The sequence below is a fragment of the Felis catus genome, chromosome A2 (assembly GCF_018350175.1).
Source record: "Felis catus isolate Fca126 chromosome A2, F.catus_Fca126_mat1.0, whole genome shotgun sequence".
NCBI lineage: Eukaryota > Metazoa > Chordata > Mammalia > Carnivora > Felidae > Felis > Felis catus.
In genome coordinates, this window is record NC_058369.1 from 52,704,310 (window position 1) to 52,730,157 (window position 25,848).

Genomic DNA, 25,848 nt, shown 5'->3' on the forward strand with positions numbered 1-25,848 from the left:
CTGCTTTCCATCATTACAGATTCCATTTGTATTTTCCAAGGTTCTGTACAAATGGAACTATATTTTGTGCTTTCTTTTTCTTTTTTACTTTTTAAATTTATTTTTGTCAAGACATAATTCACATACAACCTTGTGTAAGTTTAAGGTATCCAGTGTTGATCTGATACTTTTATATATGGCAGCATGATTGCCAGATTACCACGTTAGTGTTGGCTAATCCCTCTACCAAGTTACAGTTACTTCTTTTCTGTGGTGGGAAAAATTAAGATCTAGTCTCATAGCAGCCTTGATGTATATAATAAAGCGTTGTTGACTCTAATCACTCTGCTGTGCATTAGATCTCTAGACTTATTCATCTACTGGTGGCCAGTTTGTACCCTTAAACCACATTTCCCGAATTTTCTCACCACCATCCCTAGCTCGTGGTAACCACCATTCTATTCTCTGTTTATGAGTTCACCTCTTTTAGATTCCACATATCCTTGGTATCGTACAGTGTTGTATTTCTCTGATTTATCTCACTTAGAGTAATGCCCTCAAGGACCATCCATGTTGTCACAAATGGCAGGATTTCCTTTTTCTCATGGCTGAATAATATTTCGATTGTGTTTATATAACACATCTTCTTTATCCATTCATCTGTTGACGGACACTTAGATTGTTTCCATAGCTTGGCTATTGTGAATGATATCACAGGGAACATGGGGGTGGGTGCATCAGTCTCTTTGATGTCATGTTTTCATGCCCTTTGGATATACACCCAGGAGTGGAATTGCTGGATCATATAGTGGTCCTATTTTTAATTTTTAAAGGAGTCTTCCTACTGTTTTCCATAGTGGCTGAACCAGTTCCCACCAGCAGTGTAGAAGGGTTCCCTTTTCTCTACATCCTCACCAAAACTTCTCTTACCTTCCTGACAATAGTTGTCCTAACGGGTGTGAGGTGATATCTCACTCCAATTTGCATTTACCTTATGGTTAGTGATACTGAACACACTTTCATGGACCCATTAGCCATTTAGGTGTTTTCTTTGGAAAAATGTCTACTTAGTTCCTTTGTCCATTTTGTCATCAGATTGTTTATTTTCTTTTTTTGTTATTGAGTTGTATGAGTTCTTTATGTATTTTGGATATTAACCTCTTAACTTATACATGGTTTGCAGACATTTTCTCCCATTCCATAGGTTACCTTTTCATTTTATCAGTGGTGGTGGTGGTTATTGTGTTTTGGTGGGTTTGCCTTGCAGAAGCTTTCTGGTTCTACTTGTTGAATTTTGCTTTTGCCACTTTTGTGCTTTTCGTGTAGTGTCTAAAAAAAATCATTGCCGGAATGCCTGGGTGGCTCAGTTGGTTAAGCGTCTGACTTCAGCTCAGATCATGATCTCACGGTTTGTAGGTTTGAGCCCTGCACCAGGCTCTGTGCTGACAGCTCAGAGCCTGGAGCCTGCTTTGGATTCTGTGTCTCCCTCTCTCTCTGCCTCTCTCTCTCTCTCTCTCTCTCTCTCTCAAAAATAAATAAAAACATTAAAAAATGTTTAAAAAATCATTGCCAAGACCAGCATCAAGGAGCTTCTTTCCTATGTTTTCTTGCAGGAGTTTTACAGTGGGAGGTCTTATGTTTAAGTCTTTAATCCACTTGAAGTTAAGTTTTGTGAGCAGTGTCACATAGGGGTCCAGCTTCATTGTTTTGCATGTGATGATCTAGTTCTCTCAGCACTGTTTGTTGAAGAGACTTCCCTTTCCCCACTAAGTGTTCTTTTTTTTTTTTTTTTTTTTTTTTTATGTTTACTTATTTTTGAGAGAGAGAGAGCCCAAGCTGGGGAGGAGCAGAGAGAGAGATGAAGGCACAGAATCTGAGCAGGCTCTATGCTTAGCTGTCAGCACAGAGCCCAATGTGGGGCTCGAACTCATGAGCTGTGAGATCATGACCTGAGCTGAAGTCGGATGCCCAACCAACTGAGCCACCCAGGCACCCCTCACCACTAAGTGTTGTTGACACCCTTGACAAAAAATCAGTTGACTGTAAAAAATGGGGGTTTATTCCTGGGTTTGCAGTTCTATCCTGTTGGTCTAGGTCTCTCTTTTTATGCCAGTACCATACTGGTTTAATTACTATAGGTTTGCAATATAATTTGAGGTCAGGAAGCATGGTGTTGGGACACCTGCTGGCTCAGTAGAAGAGCATTCAGCTCTTGACCTCAGGGTCAAGTCCTACATTGGATGTAGAGGTTATTTAAATAAATAAAACTAAAAACAAACAAACAAACAAAAAAACACAGGAAGCTTGATCTTTCCAGCTCTGTTCTTCTTTCTCAGGATTGCTTTGACTGTTTGGGGTCTTTTGTGGTTCCATATACATTTTTTGGATTATTTTTTTGAATCCCATGTTAAGTCCTATTTTGTCTGGCTTCTTTGGGCCAGCATATTGTTGAGATCCATCCCGGTTGTTGTGTCTCGGTAGTTGGTCCCTTTTTACTGCCGAATAGTATCCTATTTTATGAATATATCAAATTGTTCCTTCACTCACTTACTGATGAGTATTTGGATTGTTTCCACTTTGGGACTGTCGTAAATGAAGCTCCAGTGTGTGTTTACGTACAAGTCTTTGTGTGGAAACGTACTCTCATTTCTTTTAAGCGATTTCCTAGGACTGGAATTGCTGGGTTTAAATGGAAGTATACGTTTGATCTCTTAAGAAACTATCAAACTGGTTTGTAAAGTAGCTACACCGCTTGCTGTTGCCGCCACTAACATCTGAGAGTTCTGGGTGCTCTGCCTCCTGGTCAGAACGTAGGGCCCGGCGGTCTTCCCTTGTCGCTGGGTGGCTGGGTATATGGTGGTAGCTTGTGGTTTTGATGGCAGTCCTCTGGTGACAGTGGATGCCTGCCATCTGTGTGTCTTCTTTTCGTGACGTCTCTTTCAAACCTTTGCCACAGTTTCCATGGGGTTATTTACCTCATTATTGGGTCGCAAGAATTCTTTATATTTTCCAGACGTAGGTCCTTTTTCCGATACACGCACTGCGTATATTTTCTCCATATCTTTGGCTTGCCTTTTCATTTTCTTAATGTCTTTAAGAACGAAAAAGTTCTGATTATTTAACAAAGTCGAGTTTATTCATTTTTTTATGGTTCATACTTGTAGTATCTTAAGAATTCTTTGCCTGCCCCCAGAGTCTCATTAATTTTTTTATGTTCTTTTTTTTTTACAAGTCATACTTTGAGCTTTTACATATACTTCCATGTTTCATTTCAAGTTAATTTCTGTATGTGGCTTGAAGTAAGCATTGAGGTTTGTTTTTCTCCATATGGATATCTAATTATGCCCGCATCATTTGTTGAAAAGACTCTCTTTTCCTTGGCGAATTACTGTGGCACCTTTGTTGAAAGTCGGTCGACCCCATATACGTGTGGGTCTATTTCTGCCTCTCTCCTCTTCTCTGTCTTTATTTCAGTGTCTCACTGTCTGATTCCTTATACATAAGGTCAGGGGCCGGTGTCTGTGTCATCCCATGATCTCTGCTGGTGGCGCCCAGAGGCAGCACCCTCAGGGCTCCGTGCAAGGATACCAAACATTGTCTTGAATGTCTGCCAGGGACTGAATCAGGGCCCTCTCGTGATATTCCAGGTCACCCGCCTTTGCATTATTTAAAGTTTCAAAATTCTCTCTTACCAAGTGAAGTCTCTGTATGTTTATATCCCGTTCTCACCTCACTCTAGAGCTCTCAGCCCTCCCGCTTTTCTCCTTTCCCTTCTCCCTCTCTCCAGTATTGACCCCAGAAGGCCTTTGAGGTAGAGAACAAAGATGCCAAAGTGTCCGCCTTTTTACAGGGGGCACTTTTCAGAAAGTTTTCTAAGGCACTGAAAAGAAGAACTACATAATGGAAACCATTTTGCAGCCTCCAGCATGGCCATTTATCTCAATAACCATTTCATTTAAAATGTGGGCCAAACATATAAATCATATCTTGAAAGAAAGTATGTTGGTGCCACAGAAATTGCCCTGTATTCTTACCACCTAATTTGAAAAATGTGTTTTGAAGCTGAGAAGAAAGCAAACAAGCCTGGGGCCCGCCTGCCCTTCTCCTACACGTCCCCTTCCTTCCCTCTGTCCCCAAAATAAATCCACGCTACTCCCCAAAGTAAGTAGAGAAGCTGAAGCACGTAACACACACCCTGTTGTTAGTCCTTCTCTGGGACTGCCGCTGCTATTTTGGAGCCTTCGCCTTTGAATGTCGCTTGGTAATGAGGAGTTGAGAGCCCAAAACCCAGGCTGCTCCCCACGGTCCTTGGACTCGACTGACCCCTCTCAGGCCTCAGTCGCACCCTCGTCCTTAGGCAACAAACACTCGTTAGAGCGCTCAGATACTGGTGCTCGTTTAAGGACAGTTCCAGAGGGAGGGTGCTAAATATAGCAGGGTCCCAAGGCCCATTTCCAGACTAATCAAATGGGGAGACACTGGGCAGCCTGTGCTGGGGGCTGGGAATTCCAGGGTCCGAGTCCATGGTCAAAATGGCGGCATCTCCACCCAGGCCCAAGGTTTCTTATTTTGCTTCTCGCCACTTCGTGGGAGGGAGAACAGAAAGTAACAGCGGGATGCCTCTGCCCCGTGGGTGGCTGGGCACTTCCGTAGCCGGTGCGCTGGCTCCCAGGGTCCGCACGGGGTGGCAGCACCCTCGCCCCCACCCAGCTCCATACCACATCATCTTCTGATCCCAAAAGAGGCATGTGAGCGTCAGAGAAAAACCTAAAATAAAGAATAAAATTGGCACCCATGACCCCACCCCTTGGAGGTTATTGTTCGGTTTTGCTTTTTCCTTCTAGGTTTTTTTGTAACCATGGGTGTAAGTGACTGGAGCACAAGGTTTTGTTTTCTCTTTTAACGTATACGTTTCTGACAGTTTTCTTGTATCATTGGAACTTGCTTGAAAACATGTTAATTGCCTGCCCAGTACTCATCCTGTACGTAGGCCAAGCTCTCTCGCTCAGTCTCCCCTGGTGTGACGACAGGGATCCCGGTTTCTCTCTTCTGCCCCAAGGGATGGCTTGAGACTCCTGTCCTCCATGAGACATACCTTCTCCCTCCGCATCCTTCTGTTCTGGCCTTGGAGACCCACTCAGCCCCTGGTGGGAAGGTGGAAACAATCAGCCCTTCCTCAGGTGGATGGTCACAGAGCCTCCCTGCCACCCACTGGGTATTGTCACCTGAGGTCTGTGCCTCCCCAGATGGAGGGGAGCCACAACCTTGACCTTATTCTCTCTTTTTCCTCCCGCTGGCCTACTAGCTGCTCTTGGCAGCCTGTTCTCTGCTGCTTTCCTCCTGCGCTTCAAGATGACCACCTTCCGGGCATCCCTCCCCAGAGCGTCCTGTCCCCTGTCTTGGTGTTTCAGGTGTAAGCTGTGTTTTCTCAGTACCCGGGCCAGCGAACTTCGGAACTGCTGAGTGCCTCCCCAGCACTTCTGAGTGCGAGCCAGGTGTGTTGGCCTGTCTTTTTGTCTGGATCTAGGTTTTGAAATAGGAGGCCACTTTTTCAGACTCCCTCTTGTCATTCGCAGCCCAGAGCATCTCTGCTGGGGGAGCCGTGGGGGAGGATTGGGGACAGAGGCCCCTCGAAGGTAGCGTGCAAGCCGCATGTGTGCACAGGCCCGGGCCACGCCTCCTCTCTCGATGTGTCTTTGATCAGTTGTGCAGCCAGACAGAGGCATCTTTCCCACCCCACTTCAGGGGGAGAGGCACCCCATCCTGCCGCCAGCATGAAACATTTCCTTTCTCCTTTGTCTTCCCTCACCATTGGCTCACCAGTGTGCTTTGTATAACTCATTATTTGCATCTTACCAGCTGACTTGGCCGCAACTTTTTCTTTCTAGTAAAACCTTAACCTTGTTCGGGACCCCCTGGAGCAATGGGTCATAGGGCAGTGCACACTGGCGCCCTGCATTGGCAACAGTGGGGGTGGAAATGGGGAAGGCTGGTGACGTCTCCACCAGAGGACTCTTGTGCTAGAAGTTGCCCCAAGAGTTTTAGCTACCTCCCAGCCTCTTCCCTTCTGCAGCCCTCAGCTGCCTGGTATCTGAGAGGCTGCTGAGTTTGGGGCTGGGTTCTCCACGAGAAGAAGGGCTGGGTCATAATCCCTCTCTCAAATTAGGTGCCCAGGAGAGGCTAGGCTGGAGGAGGTAGTGAATGTTTAGGGCCCAAAGTTGGAAGAGCAAGCAGGCATCTGGAAAAAGGAAGGTACCAGAGCAGTCATGTATAAGAAAAATTGCAGAGCCCTGGGGATGGGATGGGGAAGGAATCATTTCATCTCCACTGAAAGAGGGTGAAAAGGGTATGTGGATGGAGTGTGAGCAAGGGACCCTGGGTGCTGGTGACAGACAGGGCACCTAGAAGTCCCCTGCAGGGTGTGGGTGTTCGATCACCAGGGTGGCCCTAGCCATCTCCTCCACACTTCCTGGTGCAGACTTTGCCCTTTCTCTTCTCTCTTGTTCATCCCTTATGGCCATCACCTGCTTATACCAGCAGGCCTAGCCAGTTCACATCAGCTACCCTTGCCTTAGTAGAAAGGCAGAAGGATCCGGAAGTTTTCAGATCCCATGGTACAGACATGGATGCTGGGGCACACAGGCTGTCCTCTCGCATTCTGGACTTACTATCACTTCTGAGTTGGCCCTCGTCCCCATGGTGTGGTGTGAGCTCCAGGTGGGAATCTGGGAACTGGGAAGTCAGAACCTGGTCCTTTACCCAGTGGCACCTCAGGTGGCCCTCCCCAGGCCCACACTGCAGGAGTAGACCTGGGTTGGGCATGGTCACAGGATAGCCTGAAAGGCCCACCATCTAGGGAGGCTCCCCTCCTACTACATACAGAGCATCCTGCACTGGGGCCCTTAGAATCTAGAAGCAAGAAATGGCCACCACTGTGCATTGCCTTGGCCTGGTTTGGGACCTGATGGTGGGGCCCAGGAAGGACAATAAGGGTCTCTGTGGTCTGGAGCCTGGGCCTCCCTTGGAAAGTTGGCTCTGCTGCCTGCTTACTCCGTGGGCTCCTTGCCCTACCCGCAGCCTTGCTCTACCATCCTTTGGGGTTTGGAGGGCAGGGATTGACTTGTTGGAGTCCCCAGCAACCATCTAGACTGAGGAACACTTATCTTTACTGTTTGATTCCTGGGTATTACGTTCGCACCAAAAGTCCCTCTTTCCTTTCTCCACTGTGGTATCATATACAGAGCAGAAGGTTCCAAATCACTGTTCATTCAAAGGCTGTGTATGGGGCCAGACTCTGTGCCAGAGCCGGAGGCACAGCATTGAACTCAGTCTGGGCCCAACCCTCAGGTGGTTCACATTCCCAGAGGGAATCAGGCAGATGCACAGACTAGGATGTAGTGGCAAATTATGGTAGGGGCACCGGAGGAGCCAAATGGGCTGTTTGCACCAGAGAATGAGGGAAGGCTGTTTCAGATGGGTGACCAGGGAAGACACCAGCAGCCATACGCAGGCAGGAGCCAGCCAGGCAAGGTGGTCGTGAGGAGGATCTTCCATGGCTAAGGGAAGCATGTGTGAGAACCCCGCACAAGGGAGAAGCTCTCGAGCTCAGGTGGCTGGAAGCATTGAGTGAGGAGTCCTGGGAGGTGAGCTTGTGGAGGTGGACAGGGCTGGGCATGGGGCCTGGTGGCACAGAAACAACTATGGATCGCACTCTCCCTGTGAATGGCACTCAGGGACTGTGGAGACCCAGGGGGACGACCAGGGGGCAATGACACCTGAGGACAACAGATCCTGTACTCTGGTGGGCATCCAGAGTCTACAGAGTGACCCCGGAAATAGCCTGCCTCCCTCCTCAGGCTGTCAGCGTATCTCCCCCGGGGGCTGTGGCAAAGACCTGCAGGACGCCCCTGTGGTGGGGTGGGACAGGGGTTTTGCCAGACTCTGGCCTGCAGTCTGCCATCTGTTCCTCCCCACTCTTTGCTCCCCCTGCCAGGCCACCTCCTCCCCTCCCTTCCTGTCCATGAACCTGACCTAGGATGTCAGGGACCAAGGGCAGGTCCACCATCTGCTGGGAGCCCTACAATCCCTGTCCTATCTCTGGGTCTCGGCTGTGATTTGTCCCCTGTCCTGGGCAGCCCTGCCTGGCTTGGCCCTCCAGTGGCATGTGTCTCTGGCTGGCTGCCCTCCAAAATCTTTTTGGTGCTATCTTCTGGATGCCTGCTGTCCTCCTCCTCCGCTGGTCCCCATGGTCCCTCACAGGTACTCTGAAGGAGCTCACAGACAACCAGACCCCCGTCCCTCAGATGAAAAGGGGCTTAATGCCCTCCACTGGTTTTCCACAATTTAGAGAAAGGTACTGACCACCTGGATGGCAAGAAATGAAGGACATCCCTCACCCTTCACCTAGTGCTGCCTACCCAGTGAATGTTCTTTGGTGGGTGATTATACATGAGTGAATGAATGAATGGTTATGTGTGTGATGCATTTGGAAACATGACGGAGGCTTCATTCTTTCCCAAGTGGACAGAACCCTGGCCGGGAAGTCTGTTGGGAAGCCCAGTCTGATGTCCTCATCTGGTCTCCGGCCAATGCCACCGCCTAGATCCCTCTGGTCTCTGTCCTTCCCACAGAAAGACACATACCTGTGAGGATCCCAGAGAGGAGGTGTGGGGAGCAGGGCTGCTCAGAGGCCCAGAGAGATCTGGACATTTCCATATTTACATTAAAAAATAAAGAAACGCCAAAACCGGGTTTCAGAAACTGTAGTGTATTTTAAATGTTTACATTTAACAAATGAACACTGTTAACACACACACACAAATATAATCGTGCCATTCACAGGGTAATTACAGTGTTTATAAAAGAAAAACCTTGGTTCATGGCAGGCTCCAGGCAGTGTGGTCCAGAAAGGGGACCCAAGTTTGGAATTGGATGACGGACGGCTTTAAGGAAAATGTGCCTGTCTCATTTGGAGAGAGCGAAAAAGTGAAACCTTAGGGCCCTTTGGGCGTGTGCGGTCCAGCTATCCATTCTGTCCGGCCTCTCATGATGAGTCCCAATGTTGGAAGGTCCCCCTGACTCATAGCAGTGGCCCCAGCCCTGCTGTCCTCACGTCTACACTGTCTTGAAGAGCCAGAGCTCCTCCCCCTGCTGCAGGGCCGCCAGGGGCCGAGGACAGAGAGGCTCTGTCAGGCCGTGACCACGGGGGCCAGGCCCTTGGCCAGTCAGGAGCAGCACAGTCCTCAGGGTAGGAGCTGGGGCTCCCCTCCTGACCAGGGGAGGGGGGGCAGAAGACAGGTGGGGGGACCCCGGCAACCAGGACAGTTCGGAGGCTGGCCTGGCCCGTCGCGAACCCTGGGTTTCCCCATGGTTCCTGTGGGTGCTGTTGGCCGCGGGGCCTCTCATTGTGTGTCAGCATGACAGAGGGTCGGTCCAGGAAGCAGGTTCAGAGACTGTCCTTCATAGTTTTTTTTAGAAAGAATTGTGTTTAACAATAAGGAAGTGGTGAGATCAAGTGGAAACAGCCTCCGTTCTCCCCCTTACCAGCTCGGCCTCCTTGACGAGTTACATCATTTCCTCTGGGTCAGTTGCCTGTTTTGTAAATGGTCGCAGCACTGTACTCGGGCTCCTGAGAAGACTGAGCGCAGGCGTGCATTTGGCCGGATGGTACTACACCGTCCTGACAGACCACACCTCCACGCGTCAGTTCGTGGCCATCAGTGTTGTTTCTACTTTGGGACTATTACGAATAATGCTGTGAAGGCTCGTGTACGGGTTTTTGTGTGGTCATAGGTTTTCCGTTCTCTTGGGTACACACCCACCAGTGGAATTGCTGGGCCATCGAACAGCCAGACTGTTGTCCACAGTGGCTGCGCCATGTCCCATTTTCCCTAGCAGCATCTGGGGATTCCAGTTCCTCCACATCCTCGCCAGCACCTATTATCTGACTTTTCGATGAAAGCCGTCCTCTTGGGTACAACGTGGCATCTCCTTGTGGTTCTGATTTGCATTTTCCTAATGACGTTCAAGTATCTTTCATGTTCTTCTGAGCTATTTGTCTTTCTTGGAGAAATGTCTACTCAGCTCCTTTGCCTGTTCATAAATTAGGTTGTCTTTTTGCTACTGAGTTGCAAATGGTCTAGAAACAAGCCCCTTGTCAGATCTATGATTTGCACGTATCTTCTCCCATTTCTGTGGGTTGTATTTTCACTTTCCTAATAATGTCCTTTGAAGCACACATTTTGTAAATTTTGATGAAGTCCAGTGCACCTGTTGTTTTGTCCTGCTTGCTGTGCTTTCAGTTGTTTTTCTTCTTGATTTAATATTTTGAATATAGAAACACTTACCTGATGCTCCAGTGCAAAGGTATGCTCATCTCAAAAATGAATAAACGTTAAGAAAAAAAATTTTTTTAAAGTATGCTCAGATCAGCCTCACGTCCATTCCCCCACCATCAGTAGCCATTAAAATGAATTTCCAGTTTATCATTTGTGTTTTTATTTTTTGCAAAAATAAAAGAATATAAAACTGTTCATATTTCCTCTTCTATCTCTTCCCCCATTTGTCTTTCTCTCGCTAAGTAAATCCTGGAAATGGCACCCTACTGTTCGTTGAACTTCCTCGCCGTGTTTCGGGGCCACAGTGGTCCCTGATGGGGGGAGGGGCACGTGCATCGAATGAAAGGCTCAGCTAGCTGGTTCCCCACTGAGGGTCACTTGGGTTGTTTCCAGTCTTTGCCTGTAACAACCCATGGGGCAACAAATCATGTCCTTGTGTGTTTGTGGAGGTGTATCTTTAGGACAGACTCCTAACAGTAAGCCCGCTGGGTCAAACTTTGAGACAGGTAGTTCTGTTGGATACTCCACAGGGGCCTTGCCGTTTATGTCCCACCAGCATCGAAGGGGAGTGCCGTTTTCCCACAGATTCGCAGAATGTAATGCCAAGTTTTGGGATTTTTGCCCATCGGATAGGTGAGAAAACGTTCTGTGTAGTTTAAAAAAAAAAAAGTCAACTTTATTAAGGTGTATAATTTGTGTACAATAAAATACATCCATTTAAAGTGCATGGTTTGGTGAGTTCTGACAGGCCATCTACTTTCTGTCTCCATAAATTAGTTTGGCCACGTCGAGAATTTTAGATACATGGGTCCGTATGGTATATATGGATCTTTTGTGCCAGGCTTCTTTGACTCCACATAATGACTCTCAGATGCATACGCGTCGCTTGCGTGCATTTGTAGTTTGTTCCTTTGAGGGTGAGTAGTACCCACTGTATGGATGTACCTCTGTTTGTTTCTCTGTTTGCCTGGCAAGAGTCATCTGGGTTGATTCCAGTTGTGCTGTGAACATACTTGCAGCAGTCTTTTTGTGGACACGTGTTCTCGTGCCTTTGGGGTACATAGGAGTGGAGTGGCTGCATCGTGTGGATGTTTCACTGTACAAGTCACCAGACCTTGCTCCCAAGTGGTTTTGCCAGTTTCTGCCCCTGCCCGCAGCTGTGCGAGACTTCCTGTTGCTCCACAGCCTGACACAATTTTGTTGTTACCAGCCTAGTTTCATTTTGGCGGTTCTAGAAGGTACAGTGTGGTGCCTCTTTCTGGTTTGCATTTCCCTGAGGACTAAGGATGCTGAGCACCTCTTCAGGTTCTTACTGGCCATTATATTTCCTTCATTGTGAAGTGTCTATTCACATCTTTTGCCCATAAGAACAAAACAAAACAAACAAAAAAAAAAACAGGTTATCTGTCTACTATTGAGCAGTAGGAGTTCTTTATATATTCTGGTTACAAGTCCTTTTTATATACACTATGGATATTTTTCTTTCTAGTGGAATAAAGATGAGAAGTTTTGATTTTTGTGAAGACTCAATATTCTTTCTGGTTAGCATTTTTTGTATCCTATGAAATTTTAGCATTTCTCTTATTCTGAGCAGTTGAACCCTTTTTCTTATGTTTAAAGGCTATTTTCCATTTTTTCTGTGACCTGCCAATGTCCTTGGTTTGTTTAAGAAAGAATCAATTTAGGGGCGCCTGGGTGGCCCAGTCAGTTAAGCATCGACTTGGGCTCAGGTCATGATCTTGCGGTTCGTGGGTTCGAGCCCTGCCTCAGGTTCTGTGCTGACATCTCAGAGCCTGGAGCCTGCTTCAAATTCTATATGTCCCTCTCTTTCTGCCCCTCCCCCATTCTCACTCTGTCTCTCTCAAAAATGAATAATAAAAACATTTTTTAAAAAGGGGCGCCTGGGTGGCTCAGTCGGGCCAACTTCAGCTCAGGTCATGATCTCAAGGTTCATGGGTTCGAGGTCCCACATAGAGCTTTGTGCTGAGAGCTCAGAGCCCAGAGCCTGCTTCGGATTCTGTGTCTCCCGCTCTTTCTGCTCCTCCCCCACTCAAGCTCTGTCTCTCTCAAAAATGAATAACGTTAAAAAAAAAAAAGAATAAGTTTATTGGTCTTTCTCATCTTGATTATTTTTATTTTTTTTTTAATGTTTTATTTTTGAGACAGAGAGCATGAGCAGGGGAGGGGCAGTGAGAGAGGGAGACACAGAATCTGAAGCAGGCTCCAGGCTCTCAGCTGTCAGTACAGAGCCTGACGTGAGGATTGAACCCACAGACCACAAGATCATGACCCGAGCTGAAGTCAGTCACTTAACCAACCAAGCCACCCAGGCGTCCCTTCTCTTCTTGATTTTTAAGAGCTATCTGTATTTTAGGGAGATTAGCCCTTTATGCAGTGTTTTCTCCCACTTGGTTGTCTTTTCAACTTTGCATATAGTGATTTTTCTATGTATAATTGCACACGTGTGTTTTCACATAATCCAGTGTATCTGTTTTATTGCTTAAAGATTTTAAGCTATAGGCTCCCCACTCCCAGGTTATAAAGGAGCTTACCCACATGTACCTCTAGTATTTGTATGATTTTGCTGTTGTATATTTAGACCTGTCCCATTTGGAGTAGATTCTGGTATACAATGAGACATGGAATCAGTTTTATCTTTTTTTTTAAGTTTATATATTTTGAGGTGGGGGCAGGGGGAGAGGCAGAGAGAGAATCCTAAGCAGGCTCCACACCGTCAGTGCAGAATCATGAGATCATGACCTGAGCCACAACCAAGAGTCAGATGCTTAACCGACTGAGTCACCCAGGCGCCCCAGTTTTATCTTTTTGCAAATGACTGTCTGGTTGTCCCCATATCCTCTATTAAAAAGTCCATCTTTTGGTAGTGATTTGAGATCATATTCCCCAGACCTTTATCATTAAGATACTAAATTTCCATATGTACTTGGACATACTGTTCTGTTGTTTCTGGACTCATTTTGTTCCATTGGCCCATCTGTCTGTTCCCATGGTGATGTAACCTTCTCTAAATTGGAGACTTTATGACATGTTTGAACATACAGAACCTCCTCGTTGCTTGTCTTTGCCAAGGTTTTCCTAGATACTCTTGCTTATTTGTTTTTCCTCATAAACCTTAGAACCAGCTTGTCTAGCTCCAGAAAAGATACTTGTTGATTTTTTAAAATTGAAAGTGTGGTAAATCTATGAACTTGGGTGAAGTTGACATGTTTATTGCTGTTGAATCGCCCTGTGCACAAACAAGGAACATTTCCCCCATTCGTTTCAGTTTCCTTTCCATAAGACTCTCGGGAGGACCCCTGCAGGACTGTGTGGGAGGGCTTTCTCAATGTGGATGTCAGACATTTCGTGTAGGTTCATTCCGAGTTGGATCCCTTGCATCGCTTATAATGGGCTCTTCTCTCTCACTCTTTGCCAACTGGATACTGTTTGCATATATGGAGGCTAGAATTTGTTGTTGGTAATTTTATACCTTGCCCTCTTACTGAACACTTTATTGTCTTTATTCATATTAGCTTTTATTTTCTTGGGTTTTCTAGGTGTACTTGAATATCATCTGCAAAAAGGAGATCATTTATCTCTTCCTTAGAGTATGTGTATTTTTATTTTTTTAAGTTTATTTTGAGACAGAGAGACATGGAGAGAGAGAATCCCAAACTCTGTGCTGACAGTGCAGAGCCCAACACGGGGCTCGAACCCACAAACCATATCGTGACCTGAGCTGAAATCAAGAGTCGGGAGCTTAACCGACTGAGCCACCCAGGCGCCCCTGAATGTTGTTAAAGCTTTGCATTATGTATTGCCAGATCTCTTCTGTTAAAAAATATGGTACCAATTTATGTTCCTTCTGGAAGTGTTTTGCCACTCCCTTGCCAGCACTGAGTATCAACACATTTTAAATCTTTGCCAGTTTAATACAACCTTCATTCATCCTGAAGAGGACATCCACAGGGCCCCTTCTACACCAGGTGCTGTGAGGGAGGCTGAGGACACAGCGGGGAACAGACTGATCCCGGCGCCCCCACTCTCAAGTCCTTATTCTAGAGTGAGAGGACGGTGTCGTTTGTTTTTTTCCTCCCCAGCTTTACCGAGCAGTGACTGACACAAATTGTATAAATTTAGGTTTTACAAAGTGGTGATTTCATATACATTATGAAATGATTGCCACTATTAAGTTAACTACCATAGCCATCACCTCACATGGTTATTGTGGTGTGTGTGTGTGTATGTGTGTGTGTGTGTGTGTGTGTGTGTCGAGAACACTTAAGATCTATTCCCTCGGCCAGTTTCAAGTAGATAGTATTTTTCGCCGTAGTTGCCGTGCTCTGTATGCGGGATCTCCAGAACCTACTCCTCTTATAACGCAAAGTTTGTACCCTTTGCCCCACATCTCATTTCCCCCCAGCCCCTGGCAACCAACCTTCTGCTCTCTGGTTCTCTGAGTTCAGCTTTTTTGGATTCCACCCAGAAGTGAGATCGTAATGGGTTGTGGAGCCTTAAGTTTCTAGAAGCTTACAGTTAAGCTTTCCTGAGCCCAGAGGATGGGAAAAGGACTGGCTACCCTAGTGGAGAAACCCTCTTCAGGCCCAGGGAACTCCTGGAAAATCCCCCAGCAGTTATGTAAAACCCATTACCCCCCCGCCCCCCCTCTGGGGAGTCCTGGCATCATAAGCCCTCTGGACGCCTCACTTGATGCCCTGCACCACCTGGGTGCTCCAGGAGCCAGGGCCAGAGCCTGCACCTCTCCTGCCCCTTCCCCCCCCCCCCCCCCACGGTGTGTAAAGGCAGGGCTGGGTGCTGAGGACCCTTCCCCATAGCTGAGATGCAACCAAACGGGTGATAAAGTGGATGGAAGCTCCCTGGAGCTCCTGCTTTCCCATAAAGACCTACCCTGGGCCTGGCCCCCCAGTGTCCTATGAGAAACCCCATCTATTCACAGAGGGCACTGCCTGTTGACATAGACCTCCCGGGCCCTGGTTAGCATCCCACCTCTGGCAGGCTACAGCCCACAGGCCACGGCCCCTTCCTCTGTGCGGCCTGCCCTGGGCAGCCCCGGTTGTTCACATACTTCTTCCCACACGCCTGTGCTCCCAGCTCCACACCTTGCTGTCTGTGTAATCCAGGGCAAGCCATCTTACCTCCCTGAATGTGTTTCCATCCACACCTCCCAGGCTATTGTGAGGAGTGGAGGAGGGAGTATTTGCACCAGGTCTATGCAGCTGTAGCACAGGAAGGGGCTCCACAAACATGTTTATTGAATGAGTGAAAAGAATGGATGAACCTCACCAGCGAACCCTCTGGTGGCTGGTTTCCCAGTCAGGGGGTCTGAACCAGAGGATTATCACAAACGTGGGCTCCTAAGTGCACCCTTGGTTTGAGATGCAGCCACCCCCGGCCCCCACCACCACCAAATCCCATCGAGGGCCCAGGCCCCAGAGTCTATTTCAAGTCGTACTGTGGATCTGCTGGGTGGGGAGCTGGACCCAGAGAAAGGCAGGGCCTGCCTGGCCTCATTCAGGTGGCCGGACCCCAGACCGAGCTTCTCCCCACCCGTCCCTGCTCCTGCCGGCATCCGGATCTTGGCTTGCACATACCATCTTGGTATCTCAGGACAGTAGGGTGTATGTAGAAAGGGGGATGGGTGTGAGAGGCACAGCCACCACCAGCGCTCGGCCCAGGCAACTGGGACCTCAGGATAAAGGAAATTTCCTTCTCTCTGTATTTATTTTCCACATCCTTGACTTTGAAAGCCAAGCTGGTGTTGATATTTACCTTGGCCGGGCCTCCCCATCTCCCTGGGCCAGCCTCGTGTAAACATGATGTTCCTTCTCAGCTCTGCTAGGGTTGAGGTGGCCTTTTGCAACCAATTCTAGGAATTTTGAAAGTCTGAGGCATAAGTTCAGGGACCAGCCCCCCCAGGGATCCCAGGGTGTGAGGAGCCCTGGGGGGGCCTCCGTGCTGGCCTCGGGCTCCCTCCCAGGGATTCCTGCAGATAGCTGCAGCAAAATAGACCTCTGGGGGACAGCTAGACGGGCCTCCAGGCCTGCTCCCTCGTCTCACAGCAGCATGGCTGAGGAAGCCCCGCTGTCCCCATGAAGGTTGGCTCCAGAAGTTTGGGGTTCACCAGAGACACACAAGGAGGTACAGAGGGAGGATCTGGCTGTCTCCCCTGGGGCTGGTGGGCAGAGAGCTTACTCACAAGGGACAGACAGCTCGTCAGTGCTTGTCCACGTGTGCCATCTGTAGTGCATTTGGCACCTGGACCGCAGCTGACATGCCGCCCGAGAGTGGGAACCTGCCACAGTGGGAAGTGTGTGCACAGGCAGGCCGGGCCCCCTCAGAGCAAGCGCACGAGCCAGAGATCCTGCGCTCAGTGAGGGCAGACAGCGCACAGCGAGGCGGTTGGAGAGGATGATTTGGGATGGTGGTTGGTGCTGCAGAAATGAGGCAGCGGGGCCGGTCGGGGCAGGGATGGCTGCTGTGCGGTGGACGGTGGAGGTGAGGGGTGTTCACGCTCCCCGTTCAAATCTCAGCACCCCCGCCCCCAGGCTAGCCACTGGTTCACTCACTCAGCAGTGAGGCCTCAGGTAAATGACCTCCCTTCTCTGGGATTTGCTCTTACTATGCAAGAAATAGGGTGTCTGTCCTTAGTGCCAAGGGTGTCTTGAGGCGCGCAGTGAGTCATCTGCAGGTGGGAGCCATCATTCTTCTTGTCATCACCCAGCGCAGGTTTGAGCCCACATCAGCGGGCACCACCGGCCGGCTGAACACTGAACGTCTCCCCTTCTCTACACAGATCTGGGACATGAGCGACGACGAGACGGTCTGATGCGGCCCACCCTCGTGTGGCTGGCTTCTCCCTGGCTGCCTGTGGAGGACTTCTCTGTTGCCTGAATGCGACTGCCACCTCCAGGATAGGTGACTCTGGGCCCTGCGCCCCTCCCATCTTTCTGGTCCCCCCCTCTCCACTGCCCAGGAGCTTCTGGGGTTCTCCATTTCTCCTGATTCATGATCCTGCCAGTTCTGAGCTAAATAATAACCTTGGCTTTGGCATTGCCACTGATCTTGGACTTGGTTCCCTCCACGAGTTCTTTTTTCTTCTTCTTCTTCTGGTCAAGTGTTTGATAGTGAAAACTCCCAGGATCCTTCCTACCTTGGCCCCGGCTGGGGCAGCAATGAGGACAGGAAGAAGTCAGCCCTACACACAGCCAATGGGGAAATGAGAAACCAGCTCCTTCCGGCAGCCACTGTGGGGGCAGCACCAGGGTCCCTGGGCCACGATGCAAACCCGAGAGGGGCCTATGGGCACCAGCGAGGGCTGATGTGCCTGTGAGGTCTGTCAGCCTGGTCTGCTGGAGAGGGAGGGCAGGAGAGCTGACCTCCATGTGGAACAGAAGGGCCCACACTCGTCCCAGTGAACCCAGAACTCCACTATGGACAGACGGCGACCCAGATGGCTCCTCCGCCGCTTGGCCTGTCCTCATGTGTGGGCAGAGCATCTGTCCGTCCCTGCTCAGGGGAGGAAAGAAGTTGCCACTGCCGCCTGGGCAGGTGCCCCTCCTGCCTCGGAGAGGAGGCCTCGGCACCCAAGCCCACTCTCCTGCAGCCAAGTGAGGGGGACGCCTGCCCCACCCAGGGGTGCCCTCTACTGTCTCAGGCCCAGGACCCAGGCTAGAGTGGAGTCTGAGGCTGGCTCTTACAAGAGTGGGGATTCTGCAGGCCAGGTTGTCAGCGGTGTTCCGGCCCATGTGGGATCTGTTGGTGCAGGGCCATTGAGCCCTCCCCGGGGCCCGCGGGTCACACACACAGCCTGTGGTTTAAGAGCACTTTATTATTGTTCTTAAGGCTACTTTTAAGTACAAAAAAAAAAGATGGCCTGCCAAACCTTTTTTTTTCTTCCAGGAAAACAGGCCACAGAGAATGGTATATTACAGATTTACAAACATGGAGAGAACGGTCAGAACTCACTGCAACGGCGTGGCTCTGTGAAGAACTCACTGTGCTCCTCCCGAGGCCAGGGAGTGTGTCCTTTCCCAGTGAAATGTTTGGTTTTCTGCTTCCCCACTTGCCGGTGCCCCTCCAGGGTACCGCCTATCCCAGATAGGCCAGCGCCCCGGGGCCGTTCCTCCCAAAGCAACGGCCTCGCTTGGGGACAGACTAGATGGCTGTCCCAGGAGCCTGCTCTTCACAGAGCCCACCGGCAGTGGGGTTGTTTTCCTGTGAACGCTCAGTAGCCTGTAGCAATAACAAACTAGTGGCTATTAAGGCAGATGCAGTGTTCTCATAGAATAACTGTGTTCCTGCACTTTTACAGACAAATCTACGACAAAAAAAAAAAAAAAAGATCAACTTTTTTTTCCAAACCAAAAAAAAAAATGATTACAATAGGAAAGGGGAAAATTAAATAGCTACATATCATTAACAAATTAATTGTTCTTCAAAAAATACCTACAAATTTCTCTGTACATTCTTTACGCACAGCGTAATGATGGTCTTAAAGTTACCTATATAAAAAAAGTGTTCTCACTGATTTCTTCCTACAGAAAATATAGGGGCCTGAACGCGAAAGCCTGGAAGCCCAGTAAGTGGGAGTGAAATGTGTGCAGGGGCAAGAGGAGAAGGGCTTTTCTTTCGCCTTTTGAAAGACCTGCGGCCACCCTGTGACCACAGCAAGAGCCAATCCGCTGACCTTTTTTTCCCAGTGACCATTTTCAAAATTAACCAGCTAACTTGTATTTTTCTTACACTGAAAACCAGCCTGGAGGGCTCCCGCGAGTCCACGGTGCCTCACGGGGGGGGGGGGGGGGGGGGGGGGGGGGGGGGGAGGCGGTTACGCCTGTGTCACCAGGGCAGGTGTCTTCTTAAGCCCTCTGGTGGGTGAGGCTGGAATGTCGCACGGTGGAGGGGTGGGGGGATAGAAATGTACGTTTAACACAAAAAAGAGGAGCAGCTGTTGAACATCCACAGCTGTGTCCGTCATGCTTTCTTCTTTGCCTAATTTCTAGTTAGTAGCTATTACTATAGCAAACAATAATAAATGCAGTAATAACTGTATAAAGTCAGAGGAATGTATACTGCCTTGGCCCCAGCGTACGAGGAAGCACACAAAATACCATATCACAGATTGTCAGTAATCTGCTGTTCAGCCAAAAGGGTTGAAAGGGAACAGTTTCTGCATGGAGGGAAGTTGGAAGACACAAATCCCAACTCCCCTGGGCACTAGTAATAAGCAGACAGGGATGCAAAAAATAAATGTCAGCCGGCAGCAAAAACTCCAGCATCCTGCACCGCGGCTGACCAACGACTCGACTGCCCGTCTCCAGGGCCGGGCGGCCCCGCGCTGCTCAGGAGTAGTGTGACGACCAAACACAAATCTCAGAGTACAACTGTACCAGCAGTAAGTATATCTAGGACTGTAACTGACAAAAATAAACTAATTCTGAAAAGAAGCTAGTAAGTATTAAGGTTCTTGTTTACTATCTATACAATTAATAGAAACCAGCTATTTTTCTCCATTAAAACATGCATCACGTTGAAAGCACTATAGAATCGTCCAACCTCAGCTCTAGTCTAACAAACTGCAGTGTTTAGGAAAGGTAAAAATGCCCGTGATTGGTAGAGTCTGCAGTCCAGTTGCGAGCACCTGAAATCTAGAGAGAAAGACCTATAACCTGTATGAGACTTCCCCTTCCAAAGCTGTTTTGTCTAAATTAAAACAAAACAAAACAAAAAAAAAAACAACAAAAAAAACACAAATGGTCAGAAATGTCATCCTTAAACCCTTTGTTTTTCAGCAGTTTGCCCTCAGAGTACTAGCATCTCACATAAAGTTGTCAGGCAGGCAACTTTAGCCCTCCTCCAATAGTGCAAATCAGACGCGACAGTTCTCTGTTCTCTTCAAGTAGACGCGCGCGCACGCACGCGCGGGCCGGACCAAACACGCAATGGAAGCTAAGCCACACACACCCTGGTCTCGAGAAGCAAATAAAAAGCACAAAGCATTTGAGTCACCAACGTCATGGCCTGTGACTGAGAAAGCGTGCGCCGTGGAGTCCTGGCCCCCGTCAGGGCAGCGGACCTGCATCAGAGGTCTCTTTGGTAACTGAGGCAGGAAGGTAGGACGCTACATCGGATGCTCCACGTGCAGCTCCTGCTCTCGTGTCGGAGGGCCCCCAGGTACGAATACCAAGCAAGTACAAAACAGAACAAAAATCCCAACGACATGGTTTTTGCGAATAAACCATCCCTTCCCTACCCTTCCCCCTACCCCACCCCCCCACAAATTTTTTTTTTTTTCTGTGTTTTAAGCACTGACTGTTCAAAGCTCAGGCAAACCATGCAGATTGACATCTTGTTCAAGGGTTGTGTGCTCCCTTCACGAGACCACGGAGGGAGAGTGACTGTGGCTGACCATGTGCGCCGAGGGGCTGGAGGGCTGGCCCCTGCGCGAGGCTGACTCGGGGCTGCTGGATGCGCCGTCCTTGGCCGCCTTGATCTGAAGCCACGTATCACCCAGGGCTTTGGCAAAGTGGTCGTCCACGGAGCCCGTGATGGACACCGAGTTGGGCGCCGGCTCGGGCTCCTTGTAGTTCTTGCCCAGGCTCCTGCGGAAGTGCTCCTCCACCACGGGGTCACAGGTGGTGGTGGCTGTTGGGGGGTAGGACAGCAGTCGGTCAGGGCTCTGGGGACAGAGGGCCCGTCTCCACCCGCCCTAGCTGGGCATTTGGGCAGGTCGCTTCTCTGAACACGGCAACGTGCCACCCTGGACTAGGTGTGAGTTCAGAGAGAGAGTGTGTGGTCTTAAGTAATTGTAGATCTTGTCCCACTACAGTGGGATCCTGGAGGTTTCTTCCCTCTGTCCCACTCAAGCCAGACACAATGCTGGGTGCCTGTGGGCTCAAAAACAACCCACACTTTTTCGACCTCTATAAAACAAGCTCCAGGGGTTAGTTGTTCCGTCCGCGGCACGATGCCGAACTGCAAACACTCCACTTGAATCCTACCCAACAAGGAAGCCCAAGCCCCCGCCCAGCTGCCTCCCACCCCACACACAGGGTGACTTACAGCTCGGGGCCCTCCGGTAGCTGGCTGGCCCGGCCGCCACGCAGCCGCTGTGCGCGATGGGGCAGTGCGAGAGGTTACAGTTGCGGGTGCTGGCCGAGGCGCACGTGATCACCGAAGGCCGGTTCTGGGGAGAAGAGGAGGCTGGGGTCAGCTGCGGCTTCGGCAGGCCGACAGGGAGCGGCGTCGCTTGCTCGCCCCAGCCGGGACCCCAGTCCTTCCGCACGCGGCGCAGCTGCGAGGGAGGACGCGTCTCCATGTCCCTCCGCCACCGTGGACGGGCACCCATCCTGCCTGCAGGGAATGCAGCTACTCCGCGCAAGGCCCTCATCAGCACCCTCCCCTCCTCTGCCGTAAGCGTGTCCCGAAGCCCTTCCTGATGAGAGACAAAGTGAAGCCCAGCCCGTCTGCTGCCTCTGACTTCAAAACTGAAGAGAACCTGCTAAACCACAGCAAATTCACAGTGAGTGGGGCCTCGGTGGGTATGTGAGAAGCCTTCACAGCCCCTCCAGTCAAGTCCCCAGAGCAGCCCAGTCCCTGCCTCTCTCACGGTGTGCCCTGTACCCCTCGGGGTGCTCTAAGCCATCCCAGGACCCTTCCGACATACTCCCGGTTTCTGCTTAAGCTAGAGACAGCTCCAGTCGGTTTCTACTAGGACCACACAAATCACGATGGAGGCAGAAATACAGGGTGTATCCCACCCCTCACCCCCTCTGCTCTGCCGACACTCTCCCCTGCCCCAAGAACATCAATACTGTCTGCCTGGTAATCTCTGCTCATCCTTTAAAACCCCATTCACCTATCCTCTCTGTGAAGACTTTTATGGCCACCTGCACGTTCAGCAAGTCAATCGCCCCTTCTAAGTGCACCCAGAAGACACGGGCACCTGGCACCTCTAGCCCAGGCACACTTGAGAGCAAGGACCAGGAAGCGTTTCTGGATCCCCAGACCTTGGCCTGGTATCCAGGACAGAGAAGGTCTGTGAATTAAATAGCTGCCTAAGGTTCCAGCCAGGAAAGACCTCTCCTGACGGTGCAGAAGACAAGATGGAGAAGGATGTGCCCTGAATTGCAAGACAACTGGAAGACAGCTGGTTGAAGGGCCACCCAGAGGGCCCAGGGGGGAGGGCAATGTCAATGTGAGGGGGATCAGGGCTCGTCCACCCCTGGCCTTCCCTTTAAAGATTTCAACCAGTAGCCAGGATAAAGATACAAAAAGCTTGCACAGCAAACCTTCCCATGATGGGAAATGAACAGGAGTGAAAAACATGTTCTGTGATAAAGATCTGGACCTGCAAGGATGAGCCAGGACGTGCTTGGATCTAACATGAAATTACTCACATCCAAGATGGGGGAAGATGTGGCTTAGCAGCAGCACATTAAGGAAAAGTAGGGAGTTTCATTTATTAGCTCAACACATCAGCATTGGGGATGGAGTGAGTGCGACCCATCCCGGTATGGGCAAAAATGGCGCCATGAGAACAAGGCCGAGGGGCCGAGTAGACCTGCGGTGAATGCCAGCCCTCCACTCATCAGGCAGTAGCCGCACCCCTCTAGCCTCCATTTCTCCACGTGTGAGAAAGGAAGAGGAGCAGCTGCAAAGGGGTTGGAGGACCACCTGAGGTGAGGGGTTGGGGGCCAAGCCCGTGGTGACAGGGGAGTCCTGCCCTTCAGGGGCTGGTCATGCTTCCCATGGAGGACAGCCTGCAGCTTGAAGCCCACCTTCCGAAGGGTCTTTTTAATGCTGAGCCCGTGTTCTCCCCACCTCCTGACCTCCATCCATGAGGCAGGACTAAGATAGCCGTGGCCAAAGTGACCTTGCCCCGTAGGCCAAGCTGGAAATCTGACCCAGGCACGGGGCCAGCTACTAAGCGAGACTCAGTAGGAGACTGAGATTGGTCTCAGGAGCCATGGGATGGCTGTGCCAAGCTGGCTAGGTGGGTGAGCAGCAGAGATCCGGGCTGGAGCAGAGCCAGGGGAGGGAGAGCCTGGCTTCCTCACCAGCTCTCCCAGGCAAGGGCCGGCCCTTCCTTCCTGATAACTGCTGTACCGATGACCCTGGGCTCCAGGAGACGGCCCGGGGTCCTCCCAATAAAACTCCCTTCCTTTTGTGCTTACGTCAGCTCAGGCTGGTTTTTGTTCCTTGGAACTAGAGTCCTGACTGACGCAATGTCGCAAAGTGGGGACATGTTTTGGAGAGGTGGTCACAGAAGGCAAAGAAATGTAAAGCATCCTAGAATGAATTTAGAGAAGCTTGGAATAAAGCTAGAAGAATAAAGTCAACGTGCGGCCTTTATTTCAGCCACTCCTGGACAGAATATGGCCGCCTAGCAGGGGCCAGCAACACCGATGAACAAGGGGATGCTGTGAAGACATTCTAACTTCAGTCCTGGCAGCAGGGCATCTCTAGGGCACCTCCCGAGATGGAGGGAACACGGTGGCTGTGCACATGGACAGCAGGGGGCAGCCTCACCTCCTCCCCCCCCTCCCCCCAACCCACCTGGCAGAGGGCTCCCAGGACAGGCCACACCACCACCCTCCTGTTCAGAGCTCAGGCCCATCTCCCCGACTCTGGCCGAATGCACGCTGTGCTTCAGCGCCACACACCCACCTGGAACAGACTGTGAGTTCACGGGATGCAAACTCCTCCCCCAACACCCTAGTTTTCCAGATAGAGAAACCAAAGGCCCGAAATGAGTAACCTGCTGGAGCCTCCACAGCAAACCAGCAGCAGGGCCAGGCTGAGAATGTGTCAGTCACACTCCACTCACTCCTCTCCCCACCCACATTGGCTGCATGTGGAACCGACGCTGCCCTGGAGAAAAGACCGGCCACGTGAGAACCATCCCGATGGACGCTATCCCCCGGGTTAGTATTTAACCTTAGCCTGCATCTCCCCATTTGCTGTCAAAGCCACTCTCGCGGTCTCTTCTGGAGCTTCCTTTAGGACACATGATCCCCTCGGAGCCGCCATCACAAGAACACGAAGTGGGGTGACATTTTCTGCAGCCTCCCCAGACATGCCTCTCCGGGAACTTTCCTTTTCTGGTTCCCGGAGATGTGAGTCACATTTTCCACCCAACAGAGGAAGGCTTCCCCTGGCCGCCCTGCACCGCCTGTCCTGCCTGCCCACCGCACACAGCTGTGCCGCTGCTCCAGGAAGCCCCCACCCAGTCCTCTCCCTTGCTCAGAGCTGCGGGACAGCAAACTCACTTCCCCACAGGAGCCACCCTGACCACTCACAAATAAAACAGAACCCCAGCAAACAGCCTCTGAGCTGACCGTGTTGCTCACCTCTGTGTGGTCAGCAGAGTACTGGGCACAGAACTTGGTAATGTCTGAGCAGTAGCTCAGGTTCTAGTGACCGGCCACACCACACCACACTGACAAAGGAGGGAGCTCATTGAGCGGTTACCCCATGAATGAAACACACATGAATGATAACCTTTGCTTCATCACCACCCCCAACGTTAAATGAAAGCTTAGGGGTGTGGCCACCACGTCAGGGAAGCCAAAGGCTTCCCAGGAAAGCTGTCAGCCTGCCCCACAGCCATGGCTTTGTTCTCCATCCAGGGATCCCCTAAGAACTCAGGTGGGAATTCAAGGTTCTCAGTCCTAGAAAGCCTGCTCCACAGCCCACGACACATCGGACATGCCAGGGACCTTCCTGCTGGGGGGCAGGGGGCAGCCAGGCACGTTTTACCGTAGGGTCAAGGAGACCACGGTAAAAGAGCCAAGTCACTGTGTCCAGCAGCATACTTCTCACACAGCAAATGTGACCCAAACCAACCAGAAGACCCTCAAAGTCATGGAAACCCATGATCCAAGAAACACTAAAGCTTCAGAGACAGCTGTTCTGGCCAGACATGGCTCCAGGGGCTCCAGGGAGCCTCTTCCCCCAAGCCACCATGGGCTTAGAGACTGATCTTCCCAGTGGAATCCCACCCCCACCTTGCCAAGGGACTCCCCACGGCAGTGGCTGCAGCCAGAGGGCTGAATTCCCTGTTCCTAGAATCAAATTCTCTGATGCCTAAAACACCTCTACTGTGGGCTCTGAGTGCAATCCTCTTTGCACGCACCCACTCCCCTGACTAGACTGCAAGCTCCTTCCGGGCTGGAAACGTATTCCACTCATGTGTCTCTGTACCTCCAGAGCTTTGCCGAGTGCCCGAGGCACAGGCAGTACTAGTAAGTGTGCAGTAAGTGGCTGTCTACAGATACGTTAATATAGTTATTTGATAACCAGTCTCCTCTACGCTAAAACCATGAGTACCCTTATCTTGCCTGCCCAGCTTCTCGCATCCTCGTACATGGTAGGTATCTACCCCATTCTGTTACATGAATGAACGAAACAAACGGGATGCAGATGTCTGGCTCCCCCGTGGGAAATGAAACCGTTCGTCGGCCTTACTGGATTCACAGGCACTGGCATGACTTCGTCTGATGCCAAGGCC

At 50.4% G+C, this 25,848-nt stretch overlaps 2 protein-coding genes across 14 annotated transcripts in view; one reads left to right on the forward strand and one right to left on the reverse strand.

Annotated features, from left to right (window-relative positions):
- ATG7 (autophagy related 7) overlaps positions 1-17,404 on the forward strand; it is a 252,739-nt gene extending 235,335 nt beyond the window's left edge. For all 5 annotated transcript variants that reach the window (XM_011280206.4, XM_011280207.3, XM_019824993.3 and 2 more), the window contains one exon: positions 17,131-17,404. In XM_011280206.4, the coding sequence (XP_011278508.2) occupies positions 17,131-17,163 (33 nt within the window). In that variant the 3' untranslated portion in view covers positions 17,164-17,404. The remainder of the gene's footprint in view (positions 1-17,130) is intronic.
- Positions 17,405-18,145: 741 nt separating this feature from the next.
- VGLL4 (vestigial like family member 4) overlaps positions 18,146-25,848 on the reverse strand; it is a 167,483-nt gene continuing 159,780 nt past the window's right edge. For all 9 annotated transcript variants that reach the window (XM_045051964.1, XM_045051965.1, XM_045051963.1 and 6 more), the window contains 2 exons: positions 21,399-21,522; positions 18,146-20,981 (listed from right to left, as the gene is read on the reverse strand). In XM_045051964.1, the coding sequence (XP_044907899.1) occupies positions 20,710-20,981; positions 21,399-21,522 (396 nt within the window). In that variant the 3' untranslated portion in view covers positions 18,146-20,709. The remainder of the gene's footprint in view (positions 20,982-21,398; positions 21,523-25,848) is intronic.